The sequence below is a fragment of the Anoplolepis gracilipes genome, chromosome 16 (genome assembly GCF_047496725.1).
Source record: "Anoplolepis gracilipes chromosome 16, ASM4749672v1, whole genome shotgun sequence".
NCBI classification, from domain to species: Eukaryota; Metazoa; Arthropoda; class Insecta; order Hymenoptera; family Formicidae; genus Anoplolepis; species Anoplolepis gracilipes.
In genome coordinates this window covers 2,114,453-2,128,848 of record NC_132985.1, presented here as the reverse complement: position 1 = coordinate 2,128,848, position 14,396 = coordinate 2,114,453, and the positions used below count along the sequence as shown (strand labels likewise).

Genomic DNA, 14,396 nt, shown 5'->3' with positions numbered 1-14,396 from the left:
CTGGTTAGAAGAAACTGAAACCTATGGAAAGCACTTATGTCACTTGCCTTCCTTGGACGATTTCACGGACCGCTTATATATTGCACATACCTACGCGTATACCGTGTGTCTTTTATCTCCCCTCTTCTTAGTTGTTATGTGGTATCAAGGTTTTATAGGCCTTGCATCAGATTATACCCAGCTATATTCTGATCGAATGACGTCTATAATATACTTCGCCTAGATTACATTTAAAAACTAGAACAAAAAGTAATTTTATTACAAAAATAAATTTCATAAATTGATGAAAAGACTTTTTATTTATTTGGGTATAAAAATTGATCACTCATATCGAAAAAAAAAAAAAAATCTGAGATTTTCTGTTTTTTTATATTTTTACAGTATTTTTTTCATTAGGTAATTTTTTTAATTTTCTTATTGAATACCTATATATTAAAAAATTTTCGAAATATTTATAGTCATATAAAGAAACAATTCATATATAAAAAATCCATATATAAAAAAATAATATTTTGTCTTGGCCGATACGGACTCAGCTAAAAGGAATTGGACTGACAGTTTGATTAAAACGACGGCGATAATGATACATCGCCAATGACGAACGTGATGATTGACAAAGTTTTGTTTTGTAAAAATTCCTGTCGATCAATGCGAAATGTAAACCGCTGCTCCGGTGTCACCGCATGACTCCTTTCATTGACATATTGCGTTACGTGGTAGAATGGCAATGGCGTAGACGTCTCTCTTTGTCATGAAACGGTAAAATTACGACGCACCTCGGTGGTTCGTCTCCTTGACCCTGTATAAGCAAAAAAGAACAATTTCTTTGGCTGCAAGATAAAGATTACTTAACTTGGGCGTTCCGAGATGCGAATCTCCAGCTTTGAAACGCATATCGAGATTGTCGCGAATACCTAGAGATAAATTTCAACAACCATTTACGTTATTTTATTCAAACAGAGATAAATATCATTTCTCATCGTAGAGAGACTCTATCACTTCTGCCATAGAGAGAAAAAGAATTTATAATTACGTATTATTACCATTGAATCTCTCCAATATGTAGAAATCTATATTTACGTCAATCGTGACGCACTTATAAGCAATTGTGTTAATTTCCCTCGTTATAGAAAAATTTGCATCCCATATATAGGCAGAATCTATATCTCGAGATGTATCATCAAAGATGTAAAATTAATATAAAGGCTTGCATTTTTTTAATATATAATATTGATTTTTTAATATTTAATTATAATCACATTAAGTATATTTATCATACTTTTCAAGTTTATTTTGTTCATATTATTTTCAGATAAAGTACACGTATACTAACAATATTGCCTTAATAATCGCATTACTTGTAAGATTAACTACAGCAATGTATCAAACTGGAAATATTTAAATAACCTTGTAAGCGTCATTTTTCATTCCATTAGCACCAAGCACAAAACAAATTCCATTAGCATTACCATCGGTTAAGTATCTCTAGCAGCGTCTCTTTCCGAATTAATGACGGATTTCTTGGTATTCGCACTCCGTTGACAGGTTGACTTGCTAAGGCCGTTTGTCAATAGACCGAATTTTGCCAAGTAATACATTCGAAACTGTATTCTCATCTCGTCTAGAACTGTACTCTTGAGACTGTCAAACTAGTACAACTACCTTGAAGTGATACTATCCAGCCGTGCTTGACCTACCTACAACTTGGATGTATCGGGAGATTTTTTTACAGCCTCCGCCTCCGTGTCTTTCTCATCGCTATCACTCGTTGTTTTCCACGAGAGACTTTTATAGTCGCGCATAATCGTAAATCGTCATTTTAATGCGATGAAAAATTCAACGCATTGGCATCGCGTATTCCCGGGAAGGACATGGAATTGCATCGTCAGAATTAAAGGACGCTCACGTGAATCGTTAGCGTGCAATAAAAAAATGCGTTGCTGCGATCTTCAGCGTTCGGTTTTCTCGTTTGCGTACCATAATTATGCGGACAAACTCATATATCGTGCTTGGAAATGTCAGAGAAAAGGGAAGTGTAAACGTGTGTCTGAACCTATGACATAATATTATATAAAGTAACCCACCAAACGATTCAATTTATTTTAAGTGCCAATATCAACGGTAACAAAAAAACTATTTAATATTCATAATGAATTTTAATGAGATTTAATTTATTAACATCTTGATATTCAAATTAAGCATTACTGACATATTTTTTTCGTATTCCCACTAAGATAGAGTTTGAATAATCCTATCGTTTTTTTTTTTTTTTTTTTTTCACAGAATCGATATCGTAAAATCTTGTGCAATTTTTATTTTATATAAACTTTTAATTTTTATTTCCTTGTCTCACTGTTTGCCAAAACTGAAGATACATTCACGTTATAATAAAAAGGAGTCTATCAATCAATCATTCGATATACGTTTATTTTTATATTTTTATGTGAAGTAATATAATTCTTCCGAATATAAATTAAGCTTCTTATTTTTAGACAGTGAAAAATTTAGTATGTATCATGACGCGAAGTATTAATAGAATTGGCCATAAATTTACTTTCTGATACAGCTATTAATAATATTCTGTAGCTTAATTCTTTTTGAAAAATAACGTATCATTCGGGTCAATTACCATCTTCCATGACGGCGAGTAATTCGCGCAATAGCCATCACCATTCCGGTTGGATAACCGCGAAAATTGCGCGTCCCGGTTTTCGCAGTTTTTAGCGCTCACCTAGATGACTGGCCAGATTAACCTGCGGTATCAACGGCATCTAAACGATCCGTCAGCCCGTAGCGAGTGGCGCCCGCGGGCACATCTCGCTTTCACCCGGCTGGTCTCTCGCCACGTGCATGGAAGTGCACGCACGTCGAGGCTGATCTGACGTGTCTTCAAGAAGAAGGCGAACACGGGCCAAACGCGTTTCGCGGATGAGGCTTTGGTAGCGGTTGATAATCCGCGAGATTGTGTCTCGTTATATCGATATCGTTCGTTCCTGCGATCAAGACCCCCTGGTGTTTCGGCTCGTCCCTCGAGCTTGGCATCAAGAGCCAATCTACCTCGTCCTCGTCGTGACTCGCCGATGACGTAACGCATAAATACACGCCACGGGGGAATCGAACCGGTGGCTTCTACCACTTCTTCTTCTTCTTCTTCTCTTCGGAGGAGAGCAGTCTTCGAAGAGCGGTGGTCTCGAAGGCAACTCCCTGATCGGTACGGCGCGAAGATCGTTATCGCGGGAAGTGGATGAATCTCGGGTTGCCAGATCTTGTTGCGATCGAGTCGACGAAGAAGAGGAGGTAACACAGCAAGCAAAAGAGAAGGAGAAACAGCGGCAAGTCACGAAGACGCCGAGTTCTAACGTCAGACTCGTTTTATCCTCCGATCGACTTGGAGAATTCCTCGCGAGGACCAAATCGCTGCTAATTTGTCCGGCACGCTTCCCTAAGCTCGCGAGATGTGGCGGTTGTCGATAGTGATCGGTATGATAGCGATCGCGAGGGCCGGACCGTACGACAGGATGATGGTCTCGATGAACGACAGAACATTATTCATCAGAAGTTTACCCGGTTATCCTGGGACCAGAAGCGATCTTTACGAGGTCTACATGGAACCATATTATTTCGTATGTATTCATGTTTTTTTTTCTTGTTATTATTCAATCATTGATAATATTATCCGATATTAATTACTGAAAGTCGATATTATTTCCGGATATATTTTATATCTAATTATATATATAATTATATGAAACAATTTGCTACTTATATAATTTTTGAAAATATCTATATAAAAATTTAATAATCACTATTTTATTATTATTGAAATTTCACACACGCAATGAATCTAATCAATATATTTTTAAAAAATCGTTAAAAATCGCTCTCTCATAAATAATAATAAATGATGCAATAAGTGCTATAGAGAACAAGGACACAGGCCAAAATACATAAATTAAAGTAGACGACTTAAAAACAACGAAATTCGAAATTCGCATTTTCAAGATGTTTCACAATTTATATTATATTCTGTATTAATTATTTTCATATCTATATTTTAAATTGTTTGAATTATATGATTCGTTGTTTTTAAGTCGTCTACTTTAATTTATTTTGCTCTGTGTCCTTGCTCTCTACAGCACTTATTGTATCATCTACTAATCAATATAATTTGATTTATATAAATGTAGAATTACAATAAAAAATATAATGCCATTACAATGCCTTCGTATTATAAGACTATAATACAGAGGAATATTCGCGAGTTCTACTTTTTCATTTTTGAAAGAAAGTTTTAGGTAATCAACCTCTTAATCATAACTTTACTTTATAAAGTTCTCGATCGGATAACTGCCGCTCAATCTTTTCACTTTACATCATTCCGAGTCTCACGCGAATCCTTTCGTGACCTGAAATGAATTATGTAATCTCATATTTCAACGAAAATCTTCAATTCTCATCCTTTCACTTTTCCCTTTAACGAAGTTACAACTGTTCCATATTTCGCTCTTTATCGATATTGATATAAATTATCGATCTTAAATTTTGTTTTGTGTAATTTCTAGTATACAGATACTATTTATTACCGTTTTTATGTTTTCAGTAATCGATATCGTTATATTTATAGCCTTGCGTGCGAATGATAATAATCGTTACAGGCATCATCTCGAATGTATTAAAGTAGTAATCATTTAACATTACTTGCAAGATAATACAACAAAACAATAATTACTTTATTAATATCATATACAGACGTATATACGTATCAGGTGCGTCAACTTTTAATTTTTATACCAATACCACATACATATTTTATTTTACTCACAATTTAATGGTAAGAAAATGTAAATGTCAGTTCAAAAGCAAACAAGAATATGCACCCTATCGTTGTTATTTATTTTTATAAACATTTTTGTGAATATCAAGTGATTTTCTTTTTCATGCAAAAGTGTACGGTTTCCTTCAATCTTGTTAAACCGGTGTATCGTCTAATCGTTTTAAATTACTCTACATTATTCTTTCTCTCTCTCTCTCTCTCTCTCTCTCTCTCTCTCTCTCTTCATGTAGTTTTAACGTAAACATTTCTACGCGCGTGACTTTTCCAGCCTCCGCGACACCGAGACGAACGTGGCGATACGAACGATACGATTCGTTGGTCCATACACATTCATCTCGCCTTCTATTATTAGTCATTAACCACATAGCGCATCATTAATACGAGAGATAATTTGCATAATTAGCCATCAAGTTATTTAAACATTACGGCGAGGACGTCGAGTAACGCGGGTCGCCCCGTCGACGCTTTCACTGCGAGCGTTCGTGTAATTCTAATAAAGTCGCGCGGCGATTCCCTTCGGTCCGACCTTGCGCGTAGTTTCTACTAGCCATTTCATCGTCGTCGTAGATTATACCTTATAGATACGCATGGTAATTGCTGATTTCATCCGTGAACCGCACAGGTTGGTCTAAAAAACGAAAACACGTCCATACGAGTCGCGCGAGGCAAAGTCGTGGCGCGACTAATGCGATTCAGATAGATTAAATTAGACGGGAAGTACCGTTCACGCAAGTAGAATTTATAGTGTATCACTCGATACACGGACGTGTCATTATCAATTTCCGCTCTACGTGTTCCTACGGGAATACTTTGCTCGCTGCATTCATGGATTAATCGAGCTGTAACAAATTGCTTCCGCAGATCCTGTAGATTGCGTAGATTTTCGTTCTGCAAACTTGCAAACTTCTTCTTGGATTCTCGATGGATCGTGAGATTGATAAAAAAATAGAGTCATTGAGGTCTACAAAAAAATATTTAAAAAACGTTTATATAGCATATAAATTTTATTATATTTCTTATTTATCTCTAACAATAAAATAATAGTTGCAGCGTAAAATCTAATTACATTTATATTGACTTTATCTATCGAAATGACGTGCAAAATAAATGCGATGCTTGTTCAAAATATGTCCGAAGGCAATCGGTCTGAAGGCCGTGGCGGAGCTGAAAGCTCTCAGTGAGGATGGTACGCCAGTAAATGGACCCCGAGGGATTCTAACGTTAGAACAGCATCCCGAGGGGGTCAAGGTCACGGGCACAATCACAGGATTAAGCCCGGGTTTGCACGGATTCCACGTGCACGAGAAAGGAGATCTGACGAAGGGCTGCAATTCGGCCGGCCCGCATTTCAATCCGTACATGGTAATAGCATTACATTGCAATTTTAAATCATATGCTTTGCGATCAAAATATAAATAAATTATCTCTTTAACTATTTCTCTGAAAATATAGCAATGTACGAAATGCAAGTTTCTTATTGGAAGGTTTATTGTTTTATAAAATTAAAAATTTACAAGAACAATGAAACATTTTACAAAATGCGCAAAATATTTCCACCGTAGGATCGCGAACAATTCATTCCAACTATTTTCTTCTGCAGTAGTACATTATAACAGGATAAGATTTGCATTCCTAAATGAAGGGTTGTATTAAAATGACTGACCTACTTTCTTAAAAACCTTGAAGAGAAATTAATTTGTCGAGAAATGTCGAGGAAATAAAATTGCAGATGTAAATTTTCTCAAATTCTTGAAAAAGCTACGTCTATTATCTCGTCGTTGCATCGAGCTCTTCGAGATGCAAATATACCGCAATTAACGCAAAATTGATAGCCTTATACTCGGATTGAGCCGTCGCGATTTTCTCGCCGCGATAACGTATTATAACTCTCTCCATTCCATTACGGTAAACGAAGAGCGATTACGTTTCAGGTGAATCACGGAGCACCGAGCGATCCGTTGCGTCACGTCGGTGATCTCGGCAATATCGAGGTCGGGCAGGACGGAGTGGCGCGTATCGATGGCATAGATCATTACTTGAGCCTGGTGGGTGTTCGTGGAGCGATCGGTAGGGCTCTGGTGATCCACGAGAAAGCCGACGATCTCGGTCGCGGCGGTACCGAGGAGAGTCTCAAGACCGGGACGGCAGGTGCCCGCGTTGCCTGCGGTGTCGTCGGATTTTTGTAAAGGGATTTTTTTTAAACATCAAATTCGACTATTGCATACATTGTTCATTAAAGGCTGTCGTACTTAAATTCACATGAAATGATACCTGCGTATTTCGGTAATAACCTACTTGTATAGTATGAGATACTTTTCTTATTGAAAACTAAAAATCTCTTTTTTCTCCGCTATCCAAAATTTACCTGGCACTATACTTTCTTTATTGTTCTATAAATATTTAAATGTTTTAAATCCCAATAATCTCTTTTAAAATAAATTATTATATGTTTTTTTTCACGATATTTTTTAAGCTAAATTTGTATACAAGTTTATGGATCATGGATCGTACTAGTGCACATTTTAATACATTCAATTCGCTAGAAAAAATATTGTCTACTGCCATTTCGTTTGCTATTAATTTAATTACGTTCATTATGTATCATTAATAAATCACAGATGTTATCGAGTCTCGAACGCATATATTATACATATATATATATTTATTTAACCTTCCAATCTCTCGATTGCGGAAATAACGTGAATAATTTCAAAAAAGAAAATAAAAGACTAGTAAAAAAATAGGTAAATTTTTTGCCTTATAAGCATGTCCAATGTCAGAATAATAATCAAAGAACGTAATATACTGATTGAAATAATATTAAATAATAACAATAAATATACAATTGTATTAAAATTATATCACTTTGTATATGTATCTAGAAAAATTTTTTGAATTTCTAGATAAATTATATGGTTCGAATATTTCACTATAATGAAGTAAAAACCTGAAAAATAAAGCCATTGATAGATGATATAATAATGTACGAATAATCAAGAATTGAAAAAAAAATTCAACTGGACCGAGTTTTGTCACAAAACAAGATTTAATTCTTTTATATTTCTTATCGTCAATATATTTGAAGTAAAAATTCAGCAATATGACCACACACAATGCACGATCGTATATTAAAAATCTAATCAATAATTCTTGATAAGAATTTCAAACTGCAAATCTCTGGGTTTTTCAAGCATTGTACGCATTAGTTTATTTCTATACGTACACATAATTATTACACAACTAGGACATAACTTAAATATCCCAATAAGGAAAAAGAAGAAGAGTAAGATATAAAATGAAATGTCGAATATTTTACATAGACGAATCGTTCACTTCTATCCACAAATACAAGATTCAAGAAGTCCAAATATTATATTAATGAAGACTCTAGAGAGTCCGGTTCCAGAAGACCCGAAGTTGAAGCTGTGCGATTCAAGAATTCGCCCTCGTCATTTCTGGATGCAGTAGCGTCAGTTTACTCCAGGGACTTGGACGGATTCTCGCGCATCTTCTCGACCGCCAACGGTCCCACTGGCTCTCCCATCTCCTCTAGGGCTCGCAACATTTTGGTAACCACTTCCGGCGGTGAGGTCCTCCTCGTGCCCGGTGCATCCGGTCGGTGCTGGAGATCGTTTTGCCAAGGTTGCCATGGTAGCCCGAACGTTCGCGGCTGGAAATGAACTGCAGGGACGTTGAACCCTCCGTTTGAATGCTCTGTATCTCGCCGTAACTTTAAGCTATACCAGGGGATTGCGATATCGATCGATTCTATCCCGGATTGCGTCGCGGGACCGAGAACGAGCAAAGTCGGTCAGCAATGATTCGTATATTTAGAGGGATATAATATCGACCGCGAAATCTCATTTCCTACATATCATGATACATTTTATAACGTTGTGAACTGTGATAAGTGTATCTCGACAATGTCTTGACACAGTAATTTCTATCTCTTGAGATATTTTATGATTACTGCAATTTTCTCATTTCTTTTTATCTTTCTTTGATCACTTTATAAAAATGTACAATTTTATCTTGCTATTATATTATCTGTCATTATATACATACACACAAATATAAAATATAATAATAAATATGCATATATATATATATATATATATATATATATATATATATATATAAAACATCTATCTTATTATTATATTATCTGTGTCACTATTATTTTTGGTTAAAAATGTACATAGTATTTTAATAGCAACTATATAATTTAAACTTTCACCGTTTTCTCAGTTCAGTAAATATTTTTATATGAATCTGTGATAACATTTTTTTCAAATTATGCCTACAGGTAATTTTGTGTGTATATGTGTTTTCATAAATTATATAAAAAATTTATTACAAACGATCACTTTGCGCTGTTGGACTCATTTTATTACGCGGTATAATGACCCCGTTTTTCACTACCATCAAATTACAATCTAGAATGCATTTCTCGAAACCGCGGCGCAAAGATAATTATATTATGCTTATAGCGCTACATTACTAGGAACATCTTGGACATCGTAATCCGGTATATCATCCAAGTCTACGATATCGTGGTTATTGCGACCGCATCTAATGACAAATTGTACGCAACTGATGATCAGCTTTTTTGATGACCTCCACATAATCACACGCAAACATTTTGTTAGATGGATCGTCACGAGGTACGGGTTACATTGTCACGAGTTGTCGTGATTTCGCCTCATGTAAAAATTGACAGAAATGGTTAGGCATAAGTTTATGTTGAAGTTTGTCACGCGGGTAACAAAAACAAACTTTTAAAGCAGCTTAATATACAATCTTTTTAGCTTTTAAATTGCAACAATTAATGAAACATCGATTGCTTTTATCAGTATTTTTTATTCAGAAAATCCTTGTAATACTTTATTCATACAGAAAGATTCTTATTGATCTAGATTTTAATCAAATAGTTAGTTTGTAATATTGTTGACAATCTCAATATTAAATAAGTGTAATTTGTACTAGCATAATTTTGTCACGCACAATCATGATATTATTTTGTGATCTTATTTTTTTCATGAAAACTTGTACAATACTGTTGTTATAGTATTAAATATGTTAGATTCACACAAATTGATAGATTAAAAATACATTAAATAAATCACGACGTGTTGGGAATTAAGTTAACATTATAGCAAGTAAAAAAATTCGACTTTATTATTTGAAGAGGAAACCAGTTTCATACATTTTTTTATATTATTTTGGATGTACGTTTTCTAAAATCGAATAATTAAAATATCGGAATGCGTTACTGTAAATTATACTTAAATTTATGAGTAAATAAACATCCACATCACATTTTGAAACTTAGCATTTATCTACATCAATGAAACAGTTATTTATAGTATATCTTATACCTTTACAAAATTAATTAGACAATGACTGTAATATTTTAGAGTAGAAAAATTTGGTTTTCTCTTCTTAAGATAGAAAAATTGGTATGTTAAAAACTTTTGCAGAAATTTAATGTTACTATCGCCTGCCTCTCCCTCTACCTCTGCCACCCCTGCCGCCTCTACCACCCCTAGCGCCACGTCCTCTGCCACGTGCCGCACCTGCAAAGACAAGTAATATAATGAATAACTAAAAGAAAAAATGGGAAAACTTTTTTGCAAAAACCTCTATGAGTATTTTATGTCAAATAACTTAGAAGATGACAATTGTTAATTAATGTTTTATATCTAGTACATATTATATATTTTATATACCTCTTGCAGCTTCTTTCTTCTTAGCCTTAGCTTTCGGTGTGTCATCTATTAGCAATGTTTCTAAAGGAAGAGAGTCCGGCAGAATGTAATACCTAATATTATTTCCTCGCAGGCTTAGAGTTTCCAGTTGTATCGGGTCACGGTTCTTTATCGTCATTTTTACTGTTTTCAAGTGTGTGTTCATTGCCACATCTACACCTGCAATAGAATAAAAATTTAATTTAAGATTAATATAATTTTCTAATAACAATCCTCCTTTATATATATATGTTAGTTTGAAATAAGTGTCATATTTATAGATTGAGCTATTAATCTTGTAAGATCTTAACCTAACTTAATACTTAAATCAGCACAATAACAAAAAACTTTTTTATTGACGTACCTGTAATTGTCCCGGTGACTTGGGTACCATTTTTCAGTTCTATTGTCACAGTCTCGTGACTGAGTTTCATCAAAAATCTAGAAAAAGCACAAAAGCTTTAATTCTTTGACGTTTTTGCACGAGTGTGGAAAGTTTAGGTTATGTTGTACAAGAAAACATGTATTTTTCACAGATAAATCAATATACGCTTAAGTGATTTAATTTTCTTATAATATCTCTTGTAATTTTGCATTTTTCCATGTGTTTTACATACCTCACTAGCTTCATGATAGAACTAGTGTAACAATATAATTACAGACACTGCTGTCGGCAGCCGGCCTCATCAACGAATTTGAATGGAGAATGGAGGGTAAAAGACCTAAATAAACGATGGTTTCTCGTCAGAGAACATATTTGTAGATGGCAGTAAACTACGCGTCTTATCTTGAAAAAATGAGTTATTTATTTCTTACAATATATATTTGTATTTTATTCTTATATTATTTATATTTTATTTTTATGTAATTTGCATATAAATAGTACAAAAATAATATGTAAAATAATATATTATTAAGAAAAATATTCCTTTTTTTATTAACTAAAATAAATTATTATTAATTAAAATAATAATACAAATCTAGTATGTTTCTCAAAAAAAAATTACAATTTATATGATAACATACTGGGAAAAGATATTTGATCAGATTTTTGTTAAATTATATATTTAAATAATGTAAAATTTCATATGTATATATATAAAATTCTGATCTCTCCTTTATTTCTTGTATGTAAGAGGCACAACTGGAACTTACTTATAATAAAGTACGTTCGCGAAATATACAAAATAATGATATCTATTTTGGTGGTTTCTTATAAAAACAGAAAAGAATTTATACAGATATACAGTGATGGTGCGCCTTTGCGTTAATTAGCTTTAAAATCGTTGCCATTCTACCTCCTGATCCTACATCAAACGTTCGCGGAAAGGCTGTTCCTGGGGGTCTGTTATACAGTAACTGTATACTCTGTTCCCATTTCACAGGTGATACAATTTGTTTCAGTAAATATTTCTTAATCATTTTTGGATTATTATATGGATGTGCTTTGTAATTCGAATAAACTTTACACCTAGGATTTTCTAATTCTACTGTGTTGAGCATTTTGCTAAAGGACTTGAGTGCAGGTTCCATTAGTTTTGTGTGAAATGCTCCCGATACAGGCAGCCTGGTTAACTTAGTAAGTTTATACTTCTCTGCATTCTTTTCTATATATTCAAGAGCCTTAGTACTTCCAGCCAATATCTTTGATTGTGTATATAAATATATTGCCACCCTGTAAAATGCAATATCAATATCTGAATACAATAATGTTATATTTATCAATTGTTTCTAAATTATTATTTGAATTAAATTACTATAAATTAAAATTTGTAATAACTCAAGTACTTATATCAGATTTCTATAATGTAATAGAAATATATAATAATTAATGTAATAGAAGTATATAATAATTTACAAATGCATGAAATAATTCTTACTGGCAAACTGAATCTTCTACACCATTATCTAGTGCCCATTTTTCAGCATCCTTGCAGGCCTGTGATACTTTAGCTTCTGGTTTACAATAGACTGCCAGCATTCCTTGAGACGATTTCTCAGAAGCATACTGCATAGCGCTACCCCTAACAGAGACCAGTCTGACACCATCCTCAAAGTTTAAAGCACCTGAGAAAATCAGAGCGGTCAGTTCTCCTAAGCTGTAACCTGCAGCTGCTACACAAGTCTCAAACACTCTGGGTCTCTCCTCACGAAGCTGTTCCAATGCAGCCAACGAAGTTAGCACTGTGGCTGGCTGATTGTAGCAAGTCTGGTTCAGCTTTTCCTGCGGACCCTTCAGACACAACTTCAGTATATCATAGTTCAGAATCTCGTTGGCTATTTCGAACAACTCTCTCGCCTGTGGAAAGCGCAAGTACTTCTGTACCATGCCAACTTTGATGGTGCCCTGTCCTGGAAAGAGCACAATGCACTTCTCCAAAGGATCAATCTTTGGCTTCGCGACTTTCTCCTCCTCGACAGAAGTCGGAGCATCAGCAGGATAAGGACTCGTCGTCCAACTTGGGTCTTTGTCATCGCTGTAAGTAGCAGCTTCTTTCAAAAGACGAGCAACATTTTCCTCGCCCATGGGAGTCTCGCTGTCGCTCGTGGAAGACTTATTTTGCGATTCGTCTATATTAGACGGACTATCTTCTTTTGCGGAAACGGAATCGGAGAATTTGCTAACCCCGCTTAAGGATAACAAACGAGACAAGCCATGAGTTGTTTTACCAAATAGAGCTCGTTGAAGCATCGTTACTGATGAAAACATGTTGACATGCTGCTCTTTCAAATTAATATTAATATTTATTTCAGTTATGCTTCATATGCCTTATATGAATTATTAGTTTACATAGGTGTTTATGGTATGATACTTCGAGGTTAAAATTGCAATCACGCATGCTATCAAAGAGAAGCCTGAGAGCGGCCATCATTAAATCCCTCGGCGTACAACCCCATCCATTTTTGAGAGTTGAAACTATTTAGCACTCCACCTGTTGGTAAAGTCATCGTTTGGTTCATATCCGTACTACGTTCATAAAGCGTGTCATCTGTCATCTGCTTTAACAAGCACGTGCGCTAGACTACACGATGGCCGCGCGTTCGCTAAAGCCATATCTACTTTAAGTGGACACGCGCGTGCTGCTCGATGTATTCTGACATATCTGCTTTAAGCAGGCACATTGCTGCACGACTGCATGAGCATTCAACGCTGACATATCTGCTTTAAGGGCGCGCGAAGGCGTTCTGTCAACGCTATATGTCCGTACGCTTTCATCCATTGTGCGAATATCCATTTTGCTCAAATGATGTTGAGGAACTCCTAAGTGAATTGTTTTTCTCCTTGATTTATTTTGATATTTTGTCAAATTTTGGCAAATTTGTCTTGAAAAATAAAAATTTCAAAGGAAGCGTGATGATGATAAATTATATATGTATATAATTTTCATCTGTCACATATGAAAAAAAATAAACTTTATTATTCTTCAAATTTAACTTTAAAAATATATTAATAGATATATTAATTTCTTTCAAATAAAATAGTTAATCAATTATATTAACTAAACTTAAATTATTAATTAAATTATTAAGACTGATAATTAAAAAATTGATAATTAAATAATCTACGTGTAGAACATTTATAAAATTGCTTTTATAAATTCGATATTTCAGTTATTTTTACTTTTTATACGTATATTGTAGCAATAAATTAATATGATGTTAAGTTGATAGCAAAACTGTTACAAATCAATTATATACTTAACTGTATTTATTATACATAAATAAAGTAAGTAAACCAGGGTACGATGTCAATGATATTGTTGCGAAATCATTTCATGCACACAAATCTTTAAAGTTAGGCCACAGTAATTGAT

At 34.3% G+C, this 14,396-nt stretch overlaps 3 protein-coding genes across 3 annotated transcripts; 1 reads left to right on the top strand and 2 right to left on the bottom strand.

Annotated features, from left to right (window-relative positions):
* Positions 1-2,817: 2,817 nt before the first annotated feature.
* On the top strand, positions 2,818-7,474 carry LOC140674458 (superoxide dismutase [Cu-Zn]-like). The gene is made up of 3 exons (XM_072907996.1): positions 2,818-3,623; positions 5,972-6,196; positions 6,766-7,474. The coding sequence occupies exons 1-3, from the start codon at positions 3,456-3,458 to the stop codon at positions 7,018-7,020; spliced, it is 648 nt and encodes a 215-aa protein (XP_072764097.1). The 5' UTR covers positions 2,818-3,455; the 3' UTR covers positions 7,021-7,474.
* Positions 7,475-9,989: 2,515 nt separating this feature from the next.
* Smd1 (small ribonucleoprotein particle protein SmD1) lies at positions 9,990-11,342 on the bottom strand. Its single transcript, XM_072908003.1, has 4 exons — positions 11,199-11,342; positions 10,946-11,022; positions 10,564-10,761; positions 9,990-10,410 (listed from the first exon to the last, which is right to left on the bottom strand). The coding sequence occupies exons 1-4, from the start codon at positions 11,210-11,212 to the stop codon at positions 10,328-10,330; spliced, it is 372 nt and encodes a 123-aa protein (XP_072764104.1). The 5' UTR covers positions 11,213-11,342; the 3' UTR covers positions 9,990-10,327.
* A 287-nt stretch (positions 11,343-11,629) lies between these two features.
* On the bottom strand, positions 11,630-13,466 carry Beg (malonyl-CoA-acyl carrier protein transacylase beg). The gene is made up of 2 exons (XM_072907994.1): positions 12,462-13,466; positions 11,630-12,256 (listed from the first exon to the last, which is right to left on the bottom strand). Exons 1-2 carry the CDS (start codon positions 13,289-13,291, stop codon positions 11,815-11,817), a joined length of 1,272 nt encoding a protein of 423 aa, XP_072764095.1. The 5' UTR covers positions 13,292-13,466; the 3' UTR covers positions 11,630-11,814.
* Between the last annotated feature and the right edge of the window lie 930 nt (positions 13,467-14,396).